Genomic DNA, 19,957 nt, shown 5'->3' on the forward strand with positions numbered 1-19,957 from the left:
TTAAATAAAACTCCTTTTCTATGTACCTAGATAACCCTGGGTGCACTTTACTGCTGTGACACAAATTCTCTGACATCAGAAGTAAGTCTGCACTTGAAACTGAACCCCGCCCACATATTTTACCATCTAATGAGAGCACTCTTATTGTATCCCCAGTGTCCAAGTGCTCTCACTGGATGGCTAAATAGACTTGAATGGGGCTTCAGGGTCCAAGGCCAGTCACAGACTGAGCAAGCCAAGGGTTGACGGGGCCACCCGCCAAGCAATTGTGTTTCTCCAGATGGGGGAAGCCTCCCCCACTGGGATGAGTGTGATTATTGCTAACTGCTATAAGATCCGCTTGGAATAATCGCATGTAAAATCTGGGAGGCTGGTTATACCAAAGATGATTGATCGATCAACTTGGTTACATTAAGCCTGCCCATGTATGGTTCATATCTCAGCGAGTTCAGCAGAAGTTCCAACCATTTATAGCCAGCCTAACTCTGGTAAGTGGAGTACACAGTGGCAGAACCCAGGACTTTATTGGTGAATATAGCATAGTTTTACTTACTGACTAATGGGGTTGTAAGTGTGTATATGCTGTATACTGCATATGTACAAGAAAGTGCTGCACTCTATGAAATGCTGAATAGAAGTTTATTTCCAAAGGTTACTTTCTAAAGGTGCGTGAGGGTGTAGAAGAACAATGTTTTTTGGCCATCCTCACCCTTTCTCAAGTTCAAGGACTTATGTTCTTTTACACGCTCATGTACCGCTGCCTTTTGAAATACAATTCTATTCAGCATTTACTGGAATACAGCACTTTATCTTGAACTTTGTATGATTAGCAGAGTTGAACCCAATTCCCATTCATCTCACCCAAACCCAACTGATATGTATATATATATATATATATATATATATATATATATATATATTCTCTTTTTTTATATGTATTGAAATAGACTATTTCAGACAGCTGGGTACAACATAACTCAGTCTTAACTAATGCTTTATGTTCTTTTCAAACACCGCACGAGAGCAGATGTGCTCTAAACAGCATAGTATTTTGTGCTTCAAAATGCATTTTAACATTGGAACGCTGCCATGCCTTTCGCTTATGGCGCAGGGAGGGACAGGACCAGCGTGGGACTGTAACACACACAGTCTGATCCCTGTGATCTGATGCACAAGCCGTGCCATCACTTTCCTACAGTATATCAACTCCTGATGTTCAAAGCCCAAGTATAACCTTGCGATGCTATTTGTAAAATGCTGATATTAAGATGGAATTGAATTTGTGTTGACGCCCGCTGTTTATTTGCATGTTCACTTTAATCAAGTAAGCACACAAAGCCCGAACAAGCCTGCGAATAGCATAATTTACTTAGAAAGCTTGACATCTGTTAAAAGTTGAAAATGATTTGAAGCTTTTTATTACAGTTTACAGATTTAGTTGGATCTGACTGCCAATCTCCACTTCTCCTGGGACTTGCTTTGAAAGCAAATTAGAAAAGCTTTGTAGGAATCTCTCTGAAAAGGCATATGGGAGTTTCAACAAAGACCTGAAATCTGTCATTTTTCCACCATATGTGAGGAAAGGGGAGGTAATATGGCGCTGTCAGGCTAATAAATAGGAAAAAATAAATAAATATGTCTTAAAGTGCACTGGTGATAGGTGAATAAGAACCAGAATATATAAAGCTTCATAAAGTGAATCCTTAAAGAGTGTAAATAAGTTTGAATAAATTGGTTATAAAATGTGTATCTATATAATGATAAATAAATAAAAAAAGTTTAAGATATAGGTGATACAAAATCAATGTGTAATCTTAAAAATATATATATAACTATATAAAAAATTTTTTAAAGTGATGTTGTAAAAATCTTCCACATATACTTAAAGTGCTAATTAATCAATCAGATATATATTGTGCTAATGGGCCAAACGGTAAATAACTTTGTATAAATCTGTGCACATAAAAAATCATAAATAGTGTCCAACAAATAAGATAGCATAAATAAATAAATAAATATAAAACGAATATATAGGAAAATTGTCCATATAAATAGCCAAATATAGCAAATATAATCGAGTCCCAAAAAAAGGGGTGATGAAGTAGGGATTTGACAGGATAAATGGATTACAGGACTTCCAGAATGATGGGGGTGCTCAATACAGGAATCAGTGCTCCCCTCCTATTATTCCCGCACTCACCAGATGGTGGTACCCCCACAGGGGTAATAAGCGTTTGGGGTGACTCTTGGAGGTCCCTCCGAAGGTTGGCTAGTAATCCACTTAAACCCGACTTCGTATCCTATTCCAGGGAAATTTGATGGAAAATCCCTCCTCTTAGAGTACTGCCTCTTGACGTGGATGAGCTATCAGCTGGTGTCACGAAGTTGGATCTTGGTTGCAAAAACTTTATGGGTTGCTGGTTCAAACGAGCACCGCCTCTTCGGTTGAGAACCACCTTCACTCAGTTCACCAATCAGGGAATGCAGAGAATCTCTGTCCCTCCTTATCCTTCCTCATTCCTCATGTCTGCATTAATGCAGACATGAGGAATGAGGAAGGATAAGGAGGGACAGAGATTCTCTGCATTCCCTGATTGGTGAACTGAGTGAAGGTGGTTCTCAACCGAAGAGGCGGTGCTCGTTTGAACCAGCAACCCATAAAGTTTTTGCAACCAAGATCCAACTTCGTGACACCAGCTGATAGCTCATCCACGTCAAGAGGCAGTACTCTAAGAGGAGGGATTTTCCATCAAATTTCCCTGGAATAGGATACGAAGTCGGGTTTAAGTGGATTACTAGCCAACCTTCGGAGGGACCTCCAAGAGTCACCCCAAACGCTTATTACCCCTGTGGGGGTACCACCATCTGGTGAGTGCGGGAATAATAGGAGGGGAGCACTGATTCCTGTATTGAGCACCCCCATCATTCTGGAAGTCCTGTAATCCATTTATCCTGTCAAATCCCTACTTCATCACCCCTTTTTTTGGGACTCGATTATATTTGCTATATTTGGCTATTTATATGGACAATTTTCCTATATATTCGTTTTATATTTATTTATTTATTTATGCTATCTTATTTGTTGGACACTATTTATGATTTTTTATGTGCACAGATTTATACAAAGTTATTTACCGTTTGGCCCATTAGCACAATATATATCTGATTGATTAATTAGCACTTTAAGTATATGTGGAAGATTTTTACAACATCACTTTAAAAAATTTTTTATATAGTTATATATATATTTTTAAGATTACACATTGATTTTGTATCACCTATATCTTAAACTTTTTTTATTTATTTATCATTATATAGATACACATTTTATAACCAATTTATTCAAACTTATTTACACTCTTTAAGGATTCACTTTATGAAGCTTTATATATTCTGGTTCTTATTCACCTATCACCAGTGCACTTTAAGACATATTTATTTATTTTTTCCTATTTATTAGCCTGACAGCGCCATATTACCTCCCCTTTCCTCACATTTACCAAATATAGTTATCTATATTTTTGAGGTAGGCTGCAGTCAGTTATTTATTTAATTTTCTCCAAAAGCGCGGAAACTTTCCCCCTACATTTTTCCACCATAATAAAATGCAAATAATTCTGAGGAAGGGAAAAACATATTCAGACCTCCCTTGGATTTCAGACTAATAAATAAAGACCTATACTTTATATTTCAACTTCACAAATGTTTTATCCTTACTGTCACAAAGGAAGATGGCGCTGCTGATAGTTCTCTAATGTTCCTAACTTCTCTATCTATACAGATACTGTTTCTAACAAATGGTCCTTTGTGGAAAGCATTTTAGTGTACTTTTAATGAAGAGAAACCAGCCATGTAAAATTGAACCTGCGAAGAGAGGAATATGATTGCTGCTGTTGCTGCCTAAGAATCACAATAACTGCCCGCAATCAGCATTCCTAAGGGGAAATCTGTAGACATAGCCTATGTTTTTTTTTTCTATTATTATGAATGATTTTCTATAATAATAAATGAGAAAATGAATGCACAGCGAGATGGGTCACACATGCCAACGTCAGGACAATTGGATTTAGTGAGGCGACTACTATGCTATGTGGAGACCATGATTAGAAAGAGAATAGTTTCTGACAGTAACAGTAAAGTCTTTTAAGTTAAGTCTCAGCACTTTGCAGTCCCCACATTCTATGTACCTGCTCTGTGTTTACAATAAACATTTGAAGAATGGAAGGCTGCCATGCCAGTGCTGGGACTGCGGAGCAAAATGAATGGTTCTGCTAATGTGAAAGTGTTTTATTTTAATTTTATAGTACAGGATATGGGCTGGGCTTTCATGAACCCTGGGCTATAGGCTGCTACCTTCAGTTAATTGAATGCTGGCAAAAGCTTTGTCAGGTATGCCATCTGGGCATACTCTTATAACCCCACCCCACTTGAGGAGTCCTTCATTTTCTGCTAGTGTCTTTAGGTGCTGGACCTCTTCTCACTTATGAAGAGGTTTTTTATGCTTAACCAGTTTTCTTTATTTTTCTGCTTCTATATTTTTTTTGAACATTTTTCACAACACAGGTGGAACACATCAAAACATTAAGAACATGTGTAAAAGGGGGAATTTAAATATTATACTACCAGTTATTTCCAACACAAAGGGGTGCCAAATAAAGTAGAAATTCAACATAAAAAAGGGTTCTTATAGAGCAAACAGCAGCCCCACTCAGAAAACCCTCCTGTCAGTAGAAACATTAAATCCATGCTTTGCCACCACCCACCGACACACCAACATGGGTCTTGAGTATACATAATGCATAACTACAAGTGGAAACAACACAACTAAATGAAAAAGGGAAAGTGTGAATCCAAAAAAAGAAGGGGAAATTTATAGGAAGAATAGACAAAGAAAAAGGATCAGATGAAACTAAGCAAAAGAAGAAAGAAGAACTGTCCGAATGCCCGCCTCCACATCCCACACTCATCAGTCAGCTGAAAGTTGGAAATACTTAAATCAAGAATCCCAAACACGGTCAAACTTAGTAGCCTTATCCTGCAAGACACTGACCAGCTTGTCGTTGAGCACGATCCATATCAGTTTATTTTACTTAATAGCTAGATCTACCACTGGTTTCTTCCAAGCGGTCACTATAGTGATTTTTGTTGTGACAAACATAAAGTGGATTAACCAGTTCTGGACCGGAATGATTTGCCCCCTTAAAGACCAGGCAATTTTTTTGTGATTTGGCACTGCGTTACTTTAACGGAAAATGTGCAGTTGTGCGACACTGTATCAAAATAAAATTAATGTCCTTTTTTCCCCACAAAAAGAGCTTTCTTTTGGTGGTATTTGATCACCTCTGTGATTTTTATTTTTTGCTTTATAAACAAAAAAAAAAAGAGCAACAATTCTGGAAAAAAAAAACATTTTTTTTATATACAACATTCCCAAAAAAAAAAAAAATTCATCCTTTTAGAACAATTTGTATTCTGCTACATATTTTTGGTAAAAAATCGCAATAAGGGTATTTTGATTGGTTTGCGCAAAAGTTATCGTGTCTACAAACTAGTGGAAAGATTTAGGTCATTTTTTTTTATTTATTTATTTATTTTTTTACTAGTATTGGCGGTGATCTGTGATTTTTAGTGGGACTGTGAAATTGCTGCCGACAGATCGGACCCCTAACTTACAGTTTTAACACTTTTGGGGGGACCAGTGACATTACTAAAAATATGCACTGTTACTGTAATGACATTGGCAGGGAATGAGTTAACATAGTGGTGATCAAAGGGATAAGTGTGAGCCTAGGGGAGAGTTTTCTAACTGTGGGGTGGGGGGGGGGGGGGCTTGTGAAATGACCATACAGACCTGCGATCCTATATAGAAGGATCACAGGAGGCGCTCTGTTATCATTTCAGAGAGAACGGTAAGCTGTGTTTACAGCAGCTGACCATTCTTCTCTCTCAGCAGGGAGCGATCGCGGTTGCCCGGCGTCAATTGCGGCTGCGGGTCCCGTGGATCGGCATCCCTGCTGCCTAGTGGGAGTGGTCGAGTGCCCCTCAGCACCACACCCGCGACCAATGTAGGGGTATGTTTCGCGCAGCCGAGCCAGCCTGCCATAATAAATCTGCGGCGGCCAGTCAGCAAGTGGTTAAATTTTGAACACACTTCGGATCATCGACGACAGGCTCATTAAGAAGAGCCACCCTAGGGTTTTTAACTATATTAATCGTTGTCACAGAATAGATCAGGGAGTGAACTCTAATCCAAAACTGGTGAACCTTGGCACAGGTCCACCATATGTGGAACATCGTACTAGGTTGACCACATCCTCGAAAACAGAGGGGAAGCACCCCAGTACATTTTTGTGAGGCAGTCTGGCACCAGGCACCTTCTATCCTCCCTCCGCCAGGGCTGTGTTCATGCTACCCTTATTTGTATGATGAGACCACTTCCACCAGTCATTTAAATCAATCTCCTCTCCGAAGTCCCGCTCCCACGCGAGCAAATAAGGTAATTTCACAGATGGGTAAACAAACAGTTTGTACAACATCAAGATGCCCCCCTCTGGGCAAAAAGTGTGGTATCTGCTGAAAATGGAAATGCTCAGATGGAGGTACCTTCAACTGCTGCACAAAGTAGGATACTGGACAAATTCATTTATGGTCAAGGAAATTTCCTATTCTATACAGGCCCTTATCAATCAACCACTGGAATTCCTGTCGACATAGACCGTGTGGAAATGCCGGATTAAGGAATAGAGGAGCCACCGTAGTGTGTGGGGACTCAAGAGGCACAGCCATAGAGGACGAATCTCAAACCTGCAAAGAATGGGAGAGAGAAGGACACAGGATCGACAGACACTGCCTAAATGGGATTCACATCAAAAGGTCAATGGAAAGAGGCCTGCAAGCCTGCTCCTTCGGGGCCACCCACTCCAGTCTGAACTGGGAGAAATATAGCTGAGCCAACTGGGCCACCTGTGCTGCTCTATAGTATTGTTTAAGGTCTGGGACCCCCAGCTCACGCAAAGTATACAGTGTGTGCCTGGCTAATCTATGCCCCTTAGGGGCCCACATAAACCTCAATAACTGGGTTTGAAATTTCTGTAACTCCTGGGATGGGACTGCTATAGGCAGGACACAAAAATCATAAAGAATCCTAGGGAGCACTACCATTTTTATCAAGGCTTTTCTACCCATCCAGCAGAGACCACCAGAAGATCATTGTTCCAACTCCTGCTTTTCTTTATTTTTCAGTCAACTCTTCACTGCCTTCTACTACAGTAAAAGCAGTGCATCCGGATTGGTGCAGCCTCGGTATTACCTTGAGAACCATACCCAGACCCCACAGCTTGTAGTGTTGTTTTGAGCTTGAGCGCTCAACTTGGCAATCATTGCAATGAGTGAAGTTAGCAGCAGGGTGTTTTTCAGATCCAGAGCCTTTTCCTCTGGTTCCCAGACCCAAAAGACCCCTCCAGATGTATGCTCACCGTGCTAGGCTAAGCCTGGACCCATATAGGGACCAGCGACATGTAAAGGTACTTTAGTTTCAATACTTTGTAGTACACTTATTTGAGTGTTCACTGCATAGTATTTGCTTCACGCAAAACTATCAGGAAGCCTGGGATTTGAGTTTACTCTAACCTGGTAGTAAAAATTCCACCATTTAGAGCTTGGTCTCAGTTGAATGACCAGATGTTACATTACACCACAGGTCTCGCCTTTATTATCTCTTTAGCCCGGAGCCCTTATAAGATATACAGGCACTTCCTTCCACCCTTTTGCCATGAGCACTTCTCTGCAGGACTATTGTCTCCTAGGTTGCTGTGTATCCTTCTATGGCCTACCCCAGTTCCGCACCCTACTTCCTGATCACCCCACAGGAGAACACCTTTACTGATAGCAATGGTGGAAACCAGTTGCAAGGGAGCCTCGAGAAAAACTCAAACATACACTCTGACAAAGGCTTAACAATCACTAAAACCATTCAAGAGTGCCACTGTTTTCTATGCTTCGAAGCAGAACCCTATGTTAACACCACCCTCTGCATCTGATTCTAGTCCTATCTCAGGCACACAACAAGCAGACCATCTGATCAAGGCAGACTTCGCTGCAGCTAAGACAGACTTTCTCAGGACAGCCCAAATACAGCCAACACTGTTCAGAGCTCAAAAGAATCAGACTTCTTCCCCATCCCTACCTTCTCTACCTGAATCGGAAGTGAATCTACTTGCTATAGATGAGGTAGAAACAGAGGAGAAGGAAGGGGACCTGGAGACAGTGCTAGTGGAGGCTGCGAAAAATTAGTCACCTTGAACTTCAATCAAAATGCTTGCCAATGTAGACATGCTCACTTCTGTTATGCATAAAAGCTTCAGCATAGTTGCACTTGATTCTCCTTAATTTTTTAAAACCAACAAATCACCTGCACTTTTTAGAAAATAAATAAATAATATCTCGCAAATATGTCAAAAGCTGCTAGCACAATTCTCCTGGTCAAGAACATAGGAAACAATAGCACATAAATGCAGCGCTTAAGACACTGATAAATTCCAAACTATATTGAAAAGCATATTTAAGAAGAATAGTCCAAAAAGTGCAAATCCACACAGGAAGGGTGTTGGGAAGGATCTGTTACCAAAGGCAAGGTTCACACTGAACCTTACCCCAATAGATAAACTACTCAGTCAAAAGTAGTCAATTAAGCTTAGAAGTATTCCATTCCAACTCTTTACTCATATGAGGTGAAAAATCTCTAGCATGATGACAAGATCCACCATAGATAGACTCTCACAGCATATGCATGTAGAGATGAGAAGGAAGGAACCTCATTGTGCAATAGTTCTCACAAATAATTGATTAAAAAGCGCCAAAGTACTTACAAACAGAAGGGTTAAAATGCATGTAAATCCTAATTGTATTGGTAATGTTTCCAACCAATAGTATGGCCAACTACCCAGCATGGCAACATCATGTGTCCAGACTCTTCCCAGCGTGTTTCGTCGAACACAGACATTATCAGGGGCGTGATCACGCACAAACGTATCACTGAATTTATATGATAAAGGCCAGAAGTAGAAAAAAACAAAAACACCATTAGAAACCCAAAAGGGGACCAACAGCACTATACGGGAAGTGACGCAAATGCGTCCCACAGAGCGGAAATTAAACATCGCTTAACCAGAAATGATGCAAATGTGTTTCTGGGAGAGAAAATACCAAAAACATCCAGTGGAAAACTAGATATCGTTAAGGGAAATGGCAAATTTCACATCACCAAGTCCATTTGGTCAATAATAGATAAAAAATAATAGATAAAAATAAGCTAGCCCATATTTCATAACAAACTGACAGTAAATAAAAATAAACAAGAATAAAAATCATGCAAAGTCGCCATTACAGATAAACCCTCCATGAGAAATATTGATAGCGCCATCTAATGGTTAGAAACATTTACAGCTGGATACACCTAATATAAATATATTACCAATACAAGTACAATTTAATAATAAGCATCACAAACATATGCAATATCATATAATCCAAGAAGGGGGGGGGGGAATAAATTTAATAGAAATTAAATGTTAAAGGCTCCAAAAGTCAAGGGTTCCAAAAAGTAAAAACATTGAAGTCTATACAGGTCGCTCCGGGTCGCCCCAAAGAAGCTCCGGACCCTTTTTCTAAGTCGGAGCGACTTGTGTCGCTCCTATTAGAACGGGTCCATAGCTTCTGTATGGCAGGCGACCTGTGAGGCGACCAGGTCGCCCCAGTGTGAACGGGGGCTAAGGATATTTACTTTATAGCCATAGATCAATACCATCCCCACTGGAGAGATAGCCATACTAGAAGGGAAATCTCCAAACTAATAAAATAAATGCTTTTTTAAATAATAGCTAATTACCATTGCATGTGTTGGGGATATATTGATACTTTCTATTGATTGGTTTTATCAGACTTTTTTATTTAATTTTTTTTTGTAGCCTTTGACTTTTGAAGCCTTTAACATTTAATCAATGTATATTAAATCACTTTTTCCTCCCTTCTTGGATTGTATGATATTGCATATGTTTGCAATGATTATGATTAAGTTGTACTTGTATCGGTAATATATTTATATTTTTATTATATGTGTATTCAGCTGTAAGGCTACATTCACACCTGAGCGTAGCGTTTTCGCTCGTTTTTTACCGCGATTTTACCTCGATTTTTCCCGCGATTTTCAGGTGTTTTTTTGTGCAGGCGTTTTTTGATTGAATAGATACCAATGGAAAATGCCTGTAATCTGCCCAAAAAGAAGCTTATGTACTTTTTTGCGCGTTGGGCGTTTTGTATACAGCGTCAAAACGCTCAGATGTGAACAGGGGCCATTGAAATGAATAGGATTTGTCTTGTTGGGCGTTTTGAGAGCTGATCCTAGAGCAGAAAATCTCCCCAAAAACGCCCCAAAACGCCTAGATGTGAGCGGAGCCTTAATGTTTCCAACCATTAGATGGCGCTATCAATATTTCCCATGGAGGGTTTATATGTAATGGCAACATTGTGTGATTTAAATTCTTGTTTATTTTTATTTACTGTCAGCTTGTTATGAAATATAAGCTAGCTTATTCTGTTATTTTGTATCCATTATTTAACAAATGGACTCAGTGATGTGAAATTTTCCATTTCCCTTAACAATATCTAGTTTTCCATCGGATGTTATTGGTATTTTCTCTGCACGGAATGCATTTGCTTCATTCCCGGTTAAAGGATGTGTCATTTCCACTCTCTGGAATGCATTTGCATCACTTCCGGTTTCTAATGACATTTTTATTTATATCTCTGGCCTCTACCACATAAATTCGGTGATACGTTTGTGCGTGACCACATCCCTGACGACGTCTGTGTATGGCGAAACACATTAGGAGGAGTCTGATCACGTGATGTCCCCACGCTGGGTACCAATACAACAAGGATTTACATGTGTTTTTAACCCTTCCCTTGCAAGTACTTTGGCACTTTTTCAATAAATTCTTTGTGAGTAATACTGCACATTGCGGTTTCTTTTTGCTTATCCCTACATGCATATGCTGTGGGAGTCTATCTATTGTGGATCACTGAATTTATGTGCTATTATCTCTTTCATTTCTGCCATGTCCCTTAAGGTACTAAGACTAGGACTAGATGTGTAAAAATCTAAAAAATCATTCCCCTTTCTTGAACAAATAGAATGGGTACTTTATGACAGTTGGAGTACTCCTGAAAAGTTTATCTTGCCTATGAGAATCATTGCCAAACTACTCTATACCCAGTAAAAGAAATAATTCTTAAAAAGAAATTGACTGTTTTGGTAGCAGGCCCTGTGTTCTCAGTCTTAACCACTTGCTTACCGTGCTCTAACCGAATTACAGCTACAGCGTAGCCAGCTAGTTCTGGAAAGCAGTCCTAGAACAGAACCCCCCCACCGTAATTGTGCCCGCAGTGCACTCTGTGAATTCAGTGTCCTCAAGACACTGCTGATCACAGATTGAAGTAAAGAGCCTATCAGCTTTGTCCAAATACAGCTGATCACGGATGTAAACAGAAGTTGGATATTAGCACTCCTTTCCTCACACTGACAGTGTGAGTAGAGGAGAAAAATTACAAGAACTGGCAGTGTCCTGATTATCAGTGCAGTCCCAACAGTGCCTGCCAGTGCTGCCAATCAGTGCCTCCCCACCAGTGTTTCCCAACAGTGCAGCCTTTCAGTGCCCATCAGTGCAGCCTCATCAGCGCACATCAGTGAAAGAGAAAAATTACCTGTTTGCAAAATTGTATAACAAACAATGAAAAAGTTGTTTGTTTTTTCAAGAATTTTGGTGTTCATTTATTTAACAAAAAAAATAACCCAGTGGTGATTAACCACTTGCCGACCTTCGCAAGTACATATACTGCGGCGGTCAGCCCCTCCTGGGCAAAGCGATGTACCAGTATGTTGCTCGCCCACGAGCCTCAAGGGGGCAAATGCACGCCGCCGGAGGCACGCTCCCACCACCGCTCGTTCCCTGACATCCCCGCGCGAGTGCCCGGTGGCTCCGGTGTCCGCCGGCCACTCGCGATCTCCCGATGGAGAGGGAGAAAGGCAGATGGCTGATGTAAACACAGTCGTCTGTCATTCTCCCTGATGGAAGTGCAGAGACTATACAATCCTGCTATGTAGGATCGTATGTCTCTGTGGTTACATCACAAGCCATGCCCCTTGACAGTTAGAATCACACCCCTAGGGACACACTTAACCCCTTGATCACTAATAAAGTTAACCCCATTCCCTGCCAGTGTCATTTTTACAGTAACAGTGCATATTTATAGCACTGATTACTGTAGTAATGTCACTGGTACCCCCGAAAGTGTAAAAAATGTAAGTCAGGGGTCCGATCTGTCCGCCGCAATTTCGCAGTCCCGCAAAAAAAATCGCAGATCGCCGCCATTACTAGTTAAAAAAAAAAATAAAAATGACATAAATATTTCCCTTAGTTAGTAAACGCAATAACTTTTGCACAAACCAATCAAAATCCCCTTATTGCGATGTTTTTTTTTAACCAAAAATATGTAGCAGAAAACAAATTGGCCTAAAATGTTAAAAAATTTGGATTTTTACATTTTTTTTGAGAATTTCATATATAAAAATGTGAAAAATAGTTATTTTTTCAAAATTTGTGCTGTTTTTTTGTTTATGGTGCAAAAAGTAAAAATCGCACAGGTGATCAAATACCACCAAAAGAAAGCTCTATTTGTGGGAAAAAAAAAGGACGTCAATTTCATTTGGGTACAATGTCACACGACTGCGCAATTGTCCGTTAAAATCACGCAGTGCGGAATCGCAAAATAGGCCCTGGTCTTTGAACAGCCAAATCCTCCAGGGCTTAAGTGGTTAAATACCACCAAAGAAAGCTCTATTTGTGTGAAAAAAAACCCCAATCAGATTATATCTGTTCAGCAAGATATGTGGGTTACCCAGTCTCTGAAGCTTTTGTACTTGTAATTGCATTGGAATGTTAGTTTATTCAATAAAAACCTTCTTGATTTAAAAAAAAAAAGAGTTGGCATGGGTTTCTACAGCTTTTTGCTGGGGTCAGAACCCAACTCACCTCTCCCCAAATGTGTAGCTCACTGAGAGGTCTCGCCATTTAACAGCAACTCTGTGGCTATGGTTTAGTTAACTTTACTTGGCCTTGAACAATTTTGGAAAGGCTGGAGGGATTTTGGAGGATACAGTTATATGTGAAAGCCGGCATTTTCTCTGAGAGCTTATCGGTTTGCCAGGCGTGTAACTTGGAAAAGGAAGGAGCCAAGGACAGACCCTGGAGACACAGCAACATTGGCATCCATCATACATTATACAAGAAAGTACTTTACAAGACACGCTGGTCCTATACATATTCAATCTGATATGGCAAAATGTGTTTGTAAACCACAGCTACACTTGATTTAAGCAGTTCTTGTGTCTGCAGTAGCAGTATCAATACATCAATGTCCCCGACCCTCATACGATGAATAAAACTCCCATCTTGCACTAGATAAGTTAAAAGTAATATCGTGAATAGACGCTGATGTCTGTGTATGAAAAATGAATTTCAGCTTGGTCTGCATCTATTTTCCACAACGTTAGTGCTACCTCATTGCCCAGCTCTAGAAACCATTATTTTTGCTTTCAAATGCTTTTTTTTTTTTTTAACTTGTACATTGTTAGTATACAGTCCATTTCTATATAGTGGGATGATCACAGATAGACAGGGCAGCTTGTATCTTGTTTTTTTTTTTTTTTTTTTAATTCGGTTGCTAATTTAGCTGTAAACTGAATTTTAAGGCAAAATAAAGCTCCGGTAATAAGATTTAAAGAAGTCTTTTAAATGCCCTGTTATTTTTACACAATTCTATAAATTAAGATGTTTGGATTTCCCAAAGAGTTCAGTGACTAGTGACATTATACATTTACAAGGCCACAGGCCAAATGCCTTTATAAAGGTCACAGCTCTTTGGCAAATAGGCAACATGTTTGCACAGAAATATAGCACCATCAGTTGCTGACTTTCTTTTTTTTCCAGGGTTGTCATACTAATTTTGTCTTCACTATCTAGTGAGCCAAAGACCTAGCAAAAAAGCATCTGCAAGACAAATTTGTACTTTAAGATTTCTCTAGTTTGTAGGCTCAGTAGGTAGTCCATGGTGCACACAAAGTTAAGCTACATTGAGGGCATTACAGCCAGGACACCTGAATTGTGTTCTTTCAGTTATTAGTAGGAAATGTATAGCAATATTGTTATATATGGTAATGACTGTTCCCCAGTAGTCACACATACATCGTCCTTTCAAATGTACTACTGTTTTTACAGTATAAGAGAGCCTGATGTGAAGTCCTGGACATGACCCCATATATGTGCATTCCAGCTTTCCTCTACATAATACTCAAATGGAAATCATAGGCATTAAATTCAAAAGTAATGTTTAAAGATCAAAACAAATAGTCGTCCTGGCTGCTAACAGCCAAACCACTAGCATTTTAAAAAGATCAGCAATAGCAGCCCAGAAATATCTTTCATGCATTTATTTATTTATTTTAAAGGATATTGGGATCCCTACATCGTTTGAAGTCCTTGTCCTTGCATATTAAAATTCCTAATATGAATTTTAACCACTTCAATACCGGGCACTTTCACCCCCTTCCTGTCCAGGCCAATTTTCCCCTTTTACCGCTGTTGCATTTTGAATGACAATTGCGCGGTCATGCAACACTGTACCTACACCAAATTTATGTCATTTTCCCCCCACAAATAGAGCTTTCTTTTGGTGGTATTCGATCACCTCTGGGTTTTTTTCCTTTTTGCTAAACAAATAAAAAAAAGACCGAAAAGTTTGAAAAAAAAAGTTTTTTTGTTTATGTTATACAATTTTGTAAATAAATAAGTTTTTTTCCTGCACTGATGAGCACTGATGAGACTGCACTGATAGGCACTGATGGGGTGGCACTGATAGGCGGCACTGATATGTGGCACTGATAGGTAGCACAGATATGCAGCATTGGTGGGCACTGATAGGCGGCACTGCTGGGCACTGATAGGCGGCATTGATGGGCACTGATAGGTGGCACTGCTAGGCACTGATAGGCGGCATTGATGGGCACTGGTAGGTGGCACTGATGGGCATTAATGGGCACTGATGGGTGGCACTGGTGGGCACTGATGGGCACTGATAGGCGGCACTGATCGGCACTGACGGGCGGCACTGATGGGCACTAATGGGCACTGATAGGCGGCACTGGTGGGCACTGGTGGGTGACACTGAAAGATGGCAATGATGGGCACTTGTGGGCAGCACTGATAGGGAGGGCACTGGTGGGCAGCACTGATGGGGAGGGCAATGGGGGACTCTGATTGCCATCCCTGGTGGCCATAGTGGGCATCCCTGGGGTCATAGGTGGGCATCCCTAGTGGTTCTAGAGGCACCCCCCCCCCCCCGAGGGTCTGCACTGGTAATCAATGATCTGATTACCAGTGCTGACCCCCCCTGTCAGGGGAGCCGCCGATCGGCACTCATTTACTCGTGCCTGTCAGGCACGAACTAAGGAAAGCCGATCAACGTGATTGGACACGGCTGGTCACATGGTAAAGAGCTACGTCAGTAGGCTCTTTACCGAGATCGGAGATGCAGGGTGTCAGGCTGACACCTTGCATCACCGATCGCCGCTCTGCGCGCCCCGGTCAGGATAATACAACCACATTCCCGCCGTCAATCTGCTATAGGGCGGGCGGGAAGTGGTTAATATATACTGTATATACAGTGTGTGTATATATACAGTATCTCACAAAAGTGTGTCCAACCCTCATATTTTATCATATCTTTGTGACGGTACTCAACATCAGTGGTAGTGAAAGACAGATGCTTAATGGAAACTGAGAATATGGTTTGGATTGCTTCAAATGGGTTCTGTGTTTACAATTATGATGTGTATTGTACTTCAGTGTCATACACACAGTCTGTCACTGGCGGCCTTTTCCTATTGTCAGTGTATTCAGGTGTGATGTATAGTCTGTTAAGACTGTCTGTCCCATTGTTAATTGTTAATGAACTCGCATATTGTTTCTGCCCAGATGACTAGATAATTAGTTCAGGTTCATTTTATTTCTCTATACAATTTCATCTACATATGGTAATGTAATAAGGCAACCCCTGACCTGTGTGTTGTAATCTGATCAGGGGGGGGGGGGGGGGAATGTGACGTCCATGCTGTATTTAAACTGTGTGTGTTGTTCAATAAATCAGAAGGTTCCAGGACAAGCTACGTTGTCGTCTAGCTTTGTATGGGTGTGGCTGGAATATTTGATATCTGTGTTCAGGACTGAAGGAAGCTGTATACTGACCGAAGCCCACAAACACAATGTGGGTCACGGTTCCGTTACAGTCTTTTCATGTGACAACACTGAAGAAATGACACTTTGCTACAATGTAAAGTAGTGAGTGTACAGCTTGTATAACAGTGTAAATTTGCTGTCCCTTCAAAATAACGCAACACATAGCCATTAATGTCTAAACCCCTGGCAACAAAAGTGCGTACACCCCTAAGAGAAAATGTCCAAATTGGGCCCAAAGTGTCAATATTGTTTTTGGCCACTTTTATTTTACAGCACTGCCTTAACCCTCTTAGGCACAGAGTTTTGCAGAGCTTCACATCTTGCCACTGGAGTCCTCTTCCATTCCTCCATGATGACATCACGGAGCTGGGGCATGTTAGAGACCTTGCGCTCCTCCACCTTCCGTTTGAGGATGCCCCACAGATGCTCAATAGGGTTTAGATCTGGAGACATGCTTTGCCAGTGTATCCCCTTTACCCTCAGCTTCCTTAGCAAGGCAGTGGTCGCCTTGGAGGTGTGTTTGGGGTTGTTATCATTTTGGAATACTGTCCTGCATCCCAGTCTCCAAACGGAGGGGGATCATGCTCTGCTTCAGTATGTCAAAGTACATGTTGGCATTTATGGTTCCCTCAATGAACTGTAGCTCCCCAGTGCTGGCAGCACTCATGCAGCCCCAGACCATGACACTCCCACCACCATGCTTGACTGTAGGCAAGCCACCTTGTTTTTAGTCACTGAGGGGGTGACAATAAAGATTTGGAAGATTTAAACAGAGTTGCCGGCTGTCTTTTGCTTGGCATTGTATCCTATGGTGTTTGTAGAGATCACCGCAGCCTGTGCACCTGATAGATGTTTGCATTTACCTGATGTCTCCACTGTTCTGAGCAATGTGGTTTTTTCCTGATAAGACACACTTGTCTTTGTACTCCTCAGCTGGTTGCTGCCACACACACGCTTGACAACATCTGAACTAAATATGTTTATCTTGGTCTCATCAGACCATAGGACATGGTTCCAGTAATCCTTAGTCTGCTTGTCTTCAGCAAACTGTGGGCTGTCTTGTGTGTCATCTTTAGAAGAGGCTTCTGTAACGGAACCTCAGACCCACACTGTACTTGTGGTCTTCCGTCAGTATACGGCTTCCTCGCAGTCATGAACATAGATATCAAATCCCAGCCGCCGTCATACAAAACTAGCTTTACAGTTTGTTTACTGGAAACAACTAACTGCTTTATTAACAAAAGAAACAGACTTTTATACACTTTAGAAGTTGGTCGGTCACTACATGAATATTTACCCAAAACATCACACAATGAATAGCTAACGAGGTACAGCCGACTCATGGCTAATCCCAATTAACATGCTAATTAACTCATTACACTTAAGCCAGCCTGGAAGAACAGACTGCCGGCACCAAAGCTAAAACAAGATACAAATACACATATCACTGTGTAAATACTGAGAACCCACCGTAAACAATAGGTGAGCAAATCAGCATAATTTACAATGCGTGGAAGACAGGTGTTTGAGCTGATGACATGCATCTGTTACAAGTCTGACCAACTGAAGCAGTCCAAACCATCAATTTATCTGTCACATAGTTTTTTCACTGTCAGTGACGGTGCGAACCGTCACAGCTTCCTTCTGGGATGACAGCCATGCAGACCAAATTGATGCAGTGTGCGGTGTTTGGTCTGAGCACTGGCAGGCTGACCCCCCACCCCTTCAACCTCTGCAGAAAAACTAGCAGTACTTATACGTCTATTTTCCAAAGACAACCTCTAGATATGACGCTGAGCACGTGCACTTAACTTATTTGGTCAACTTGGGAAAGCCGGGCACCCGTTATTGCTCCCCGTGAAGAGAGAACGGTGGTCTGCTGTTGTAAACACAGCAGACCGTTGTTCTCTCTGGTACCAATGCACAGCTCCTGTGTTCCTCCTATTTAGGAACACAGGTCTCTGTATTGATTCCATAAGCCCACCCATCCACAGTTAGAAAACACCCCCTAGGCTCACACTTAACCCTTTGATCGCCCCTGGGTAACCCCCTTCTCAGCCAGTGTCATTATTACAGTAACAGTGCATATTTTTACCACTGATTACTGTAGTAATGTCACTGGTCCACCCAAAAGTTTGTTATGGGTCCGATCTGCCTGCCGCAATGTTGCAGTCCCGCTAAAAATCACTGCCATTTCTAGTAAAAGTAAATAAACATAAAAATTACATAAATATTTCCCCTAGTTTGTACACAATAACATTTGCGCAAACCAATCAAAATACGCTTATTTTTTTTTTACCAAAAATACTGTATGTAGCAGAATACAAATTGGCCTAAAAATGATTTTTTTTTTTTTTGGGAATGTTTTATATAGCAAAAAGTGAAATATATATATATATATATATATATATATATATATATATATATATATATATATATATTCAGAATTGTCACAATTTTTTTGTTTGTAGCGCAAAAAAAAAAAAAAAAAAAAAAAAAATGCACAGGTGAATAAATACCACCAAAAGAAAACTCTATTTGTGGGAAAAAAAGAACATTGTTTTTTTTTTTGGGGGGGGGGGGGGAGTACAGTGTCACACAACCGCATAATTGTCCGTTAAAGTGCCAAATCGCAAAAAATAGCCTGGTCATTAAGAGGGGAAATCTTCCTGTCCAGAAGTGGTTAAAGACTTACTCTAGGTTGCTGCCCTCCTTACTCTTTGGAGCACACTCACCATCTTTATCATTGTTAGTATTTTTTTAACCACTTCAGCTCGGGAAGATTTTTTCCCCCTTTTGGGAAGCAGTTTGGTTATGCAATAATTCTCTTCTTGGGTCCCAGTGTGGTAGCAATTTTTTTCCTTTTTTGTTTTTTCACTTCAAGTTGAAGAACCCCTGGGTCTTTATTATTGGCCCTCTGTACAGGTGTACATTAAAGCCCATACCAAAAGTGGAAATTTAATGCAAGCAGCTATGTGAGTGGTGCTGGGTTCATGCACAAGTACTGACAACTTTAGCGTGATTTTTCTTATTTATGTAAGTTTGCTGTGTTTGCTTTTTGCTCTGCGCTAGTGACTATCTGAGGGAAAAGGCTTTACTTATCCTTCCATAAATGCTAATAAAATAAAATATATCTACAGTATATGAACTCTATATGAACTGGTTCATTTTATTTTGTGACTAAGATTACTGGATAGGTTTTGTATGTCTGTATTGCTAACTCTTACTTTCTCTCATATTAAAGATTTTTGCAGACAGTCTGCTGTGTTCAAGTCGCCAAGAGAACATCCAGCTGGCTGGGCATATGATGCATTGCAATGCAACTTCCATTGACCTGCCTGTGAGCATCAGCTCTAAAGGAAAAGTGTTCTATAGAGTGAACTATGAGAAGAGTGTGGAGTTAGTTCTGGCTGCCAGTAGAGAATACTTCAACTCATCTGCCACCCTCACAGATAACTGTATGGACCTGGCAAGGTATGGTGAAATGCAATATTATCCATTGTAGTATGCAGGGCTGAGCTGCCTAAAGGGAAGTCAGATAATCGTTCTTCACAAAATGTGGATTGGCCCTCAAATAAATGTGTGCAGCCAGTGCTGGACAGGCCCCT

General features: G+C 40.7%; 1 protein-coding gene across 1 annotated transcript in view; it reads left to right on the top strand.

Moving 5' to 3' along the window:
• The window catches only part of NBAS (NBAS subunit of NRZ tethering complex), a 1,303,215-nt gene that overhangs the window by 442,516 nt on the left and 840,742 nt on the right, over positions 1-19,957 (top strand). Inside the window, exon 30 of the mRNA XM_082252487.1 lies at positions 19,594-19,823. Coding sequence (XP_082108613.1) covers positions 19,594-19,823 — 230 coding nt within the window. The remainder of the gene's footprint in view (positions 1-19,593; positions 19,824-19,957) is intronic.

This window comes from Pelophylax lessonae (assembly GCF_965119305.1).
Source record: "Pelophylax lessonae genome assembly, chromosome: 3".
In the NCBI taxonomy this organism is placed as follows: Eukaryota; Metazoa; Chordata; class Amphibia; order Anura; family Ranidae; genus Pelophylax; species Pelophylax lessonae.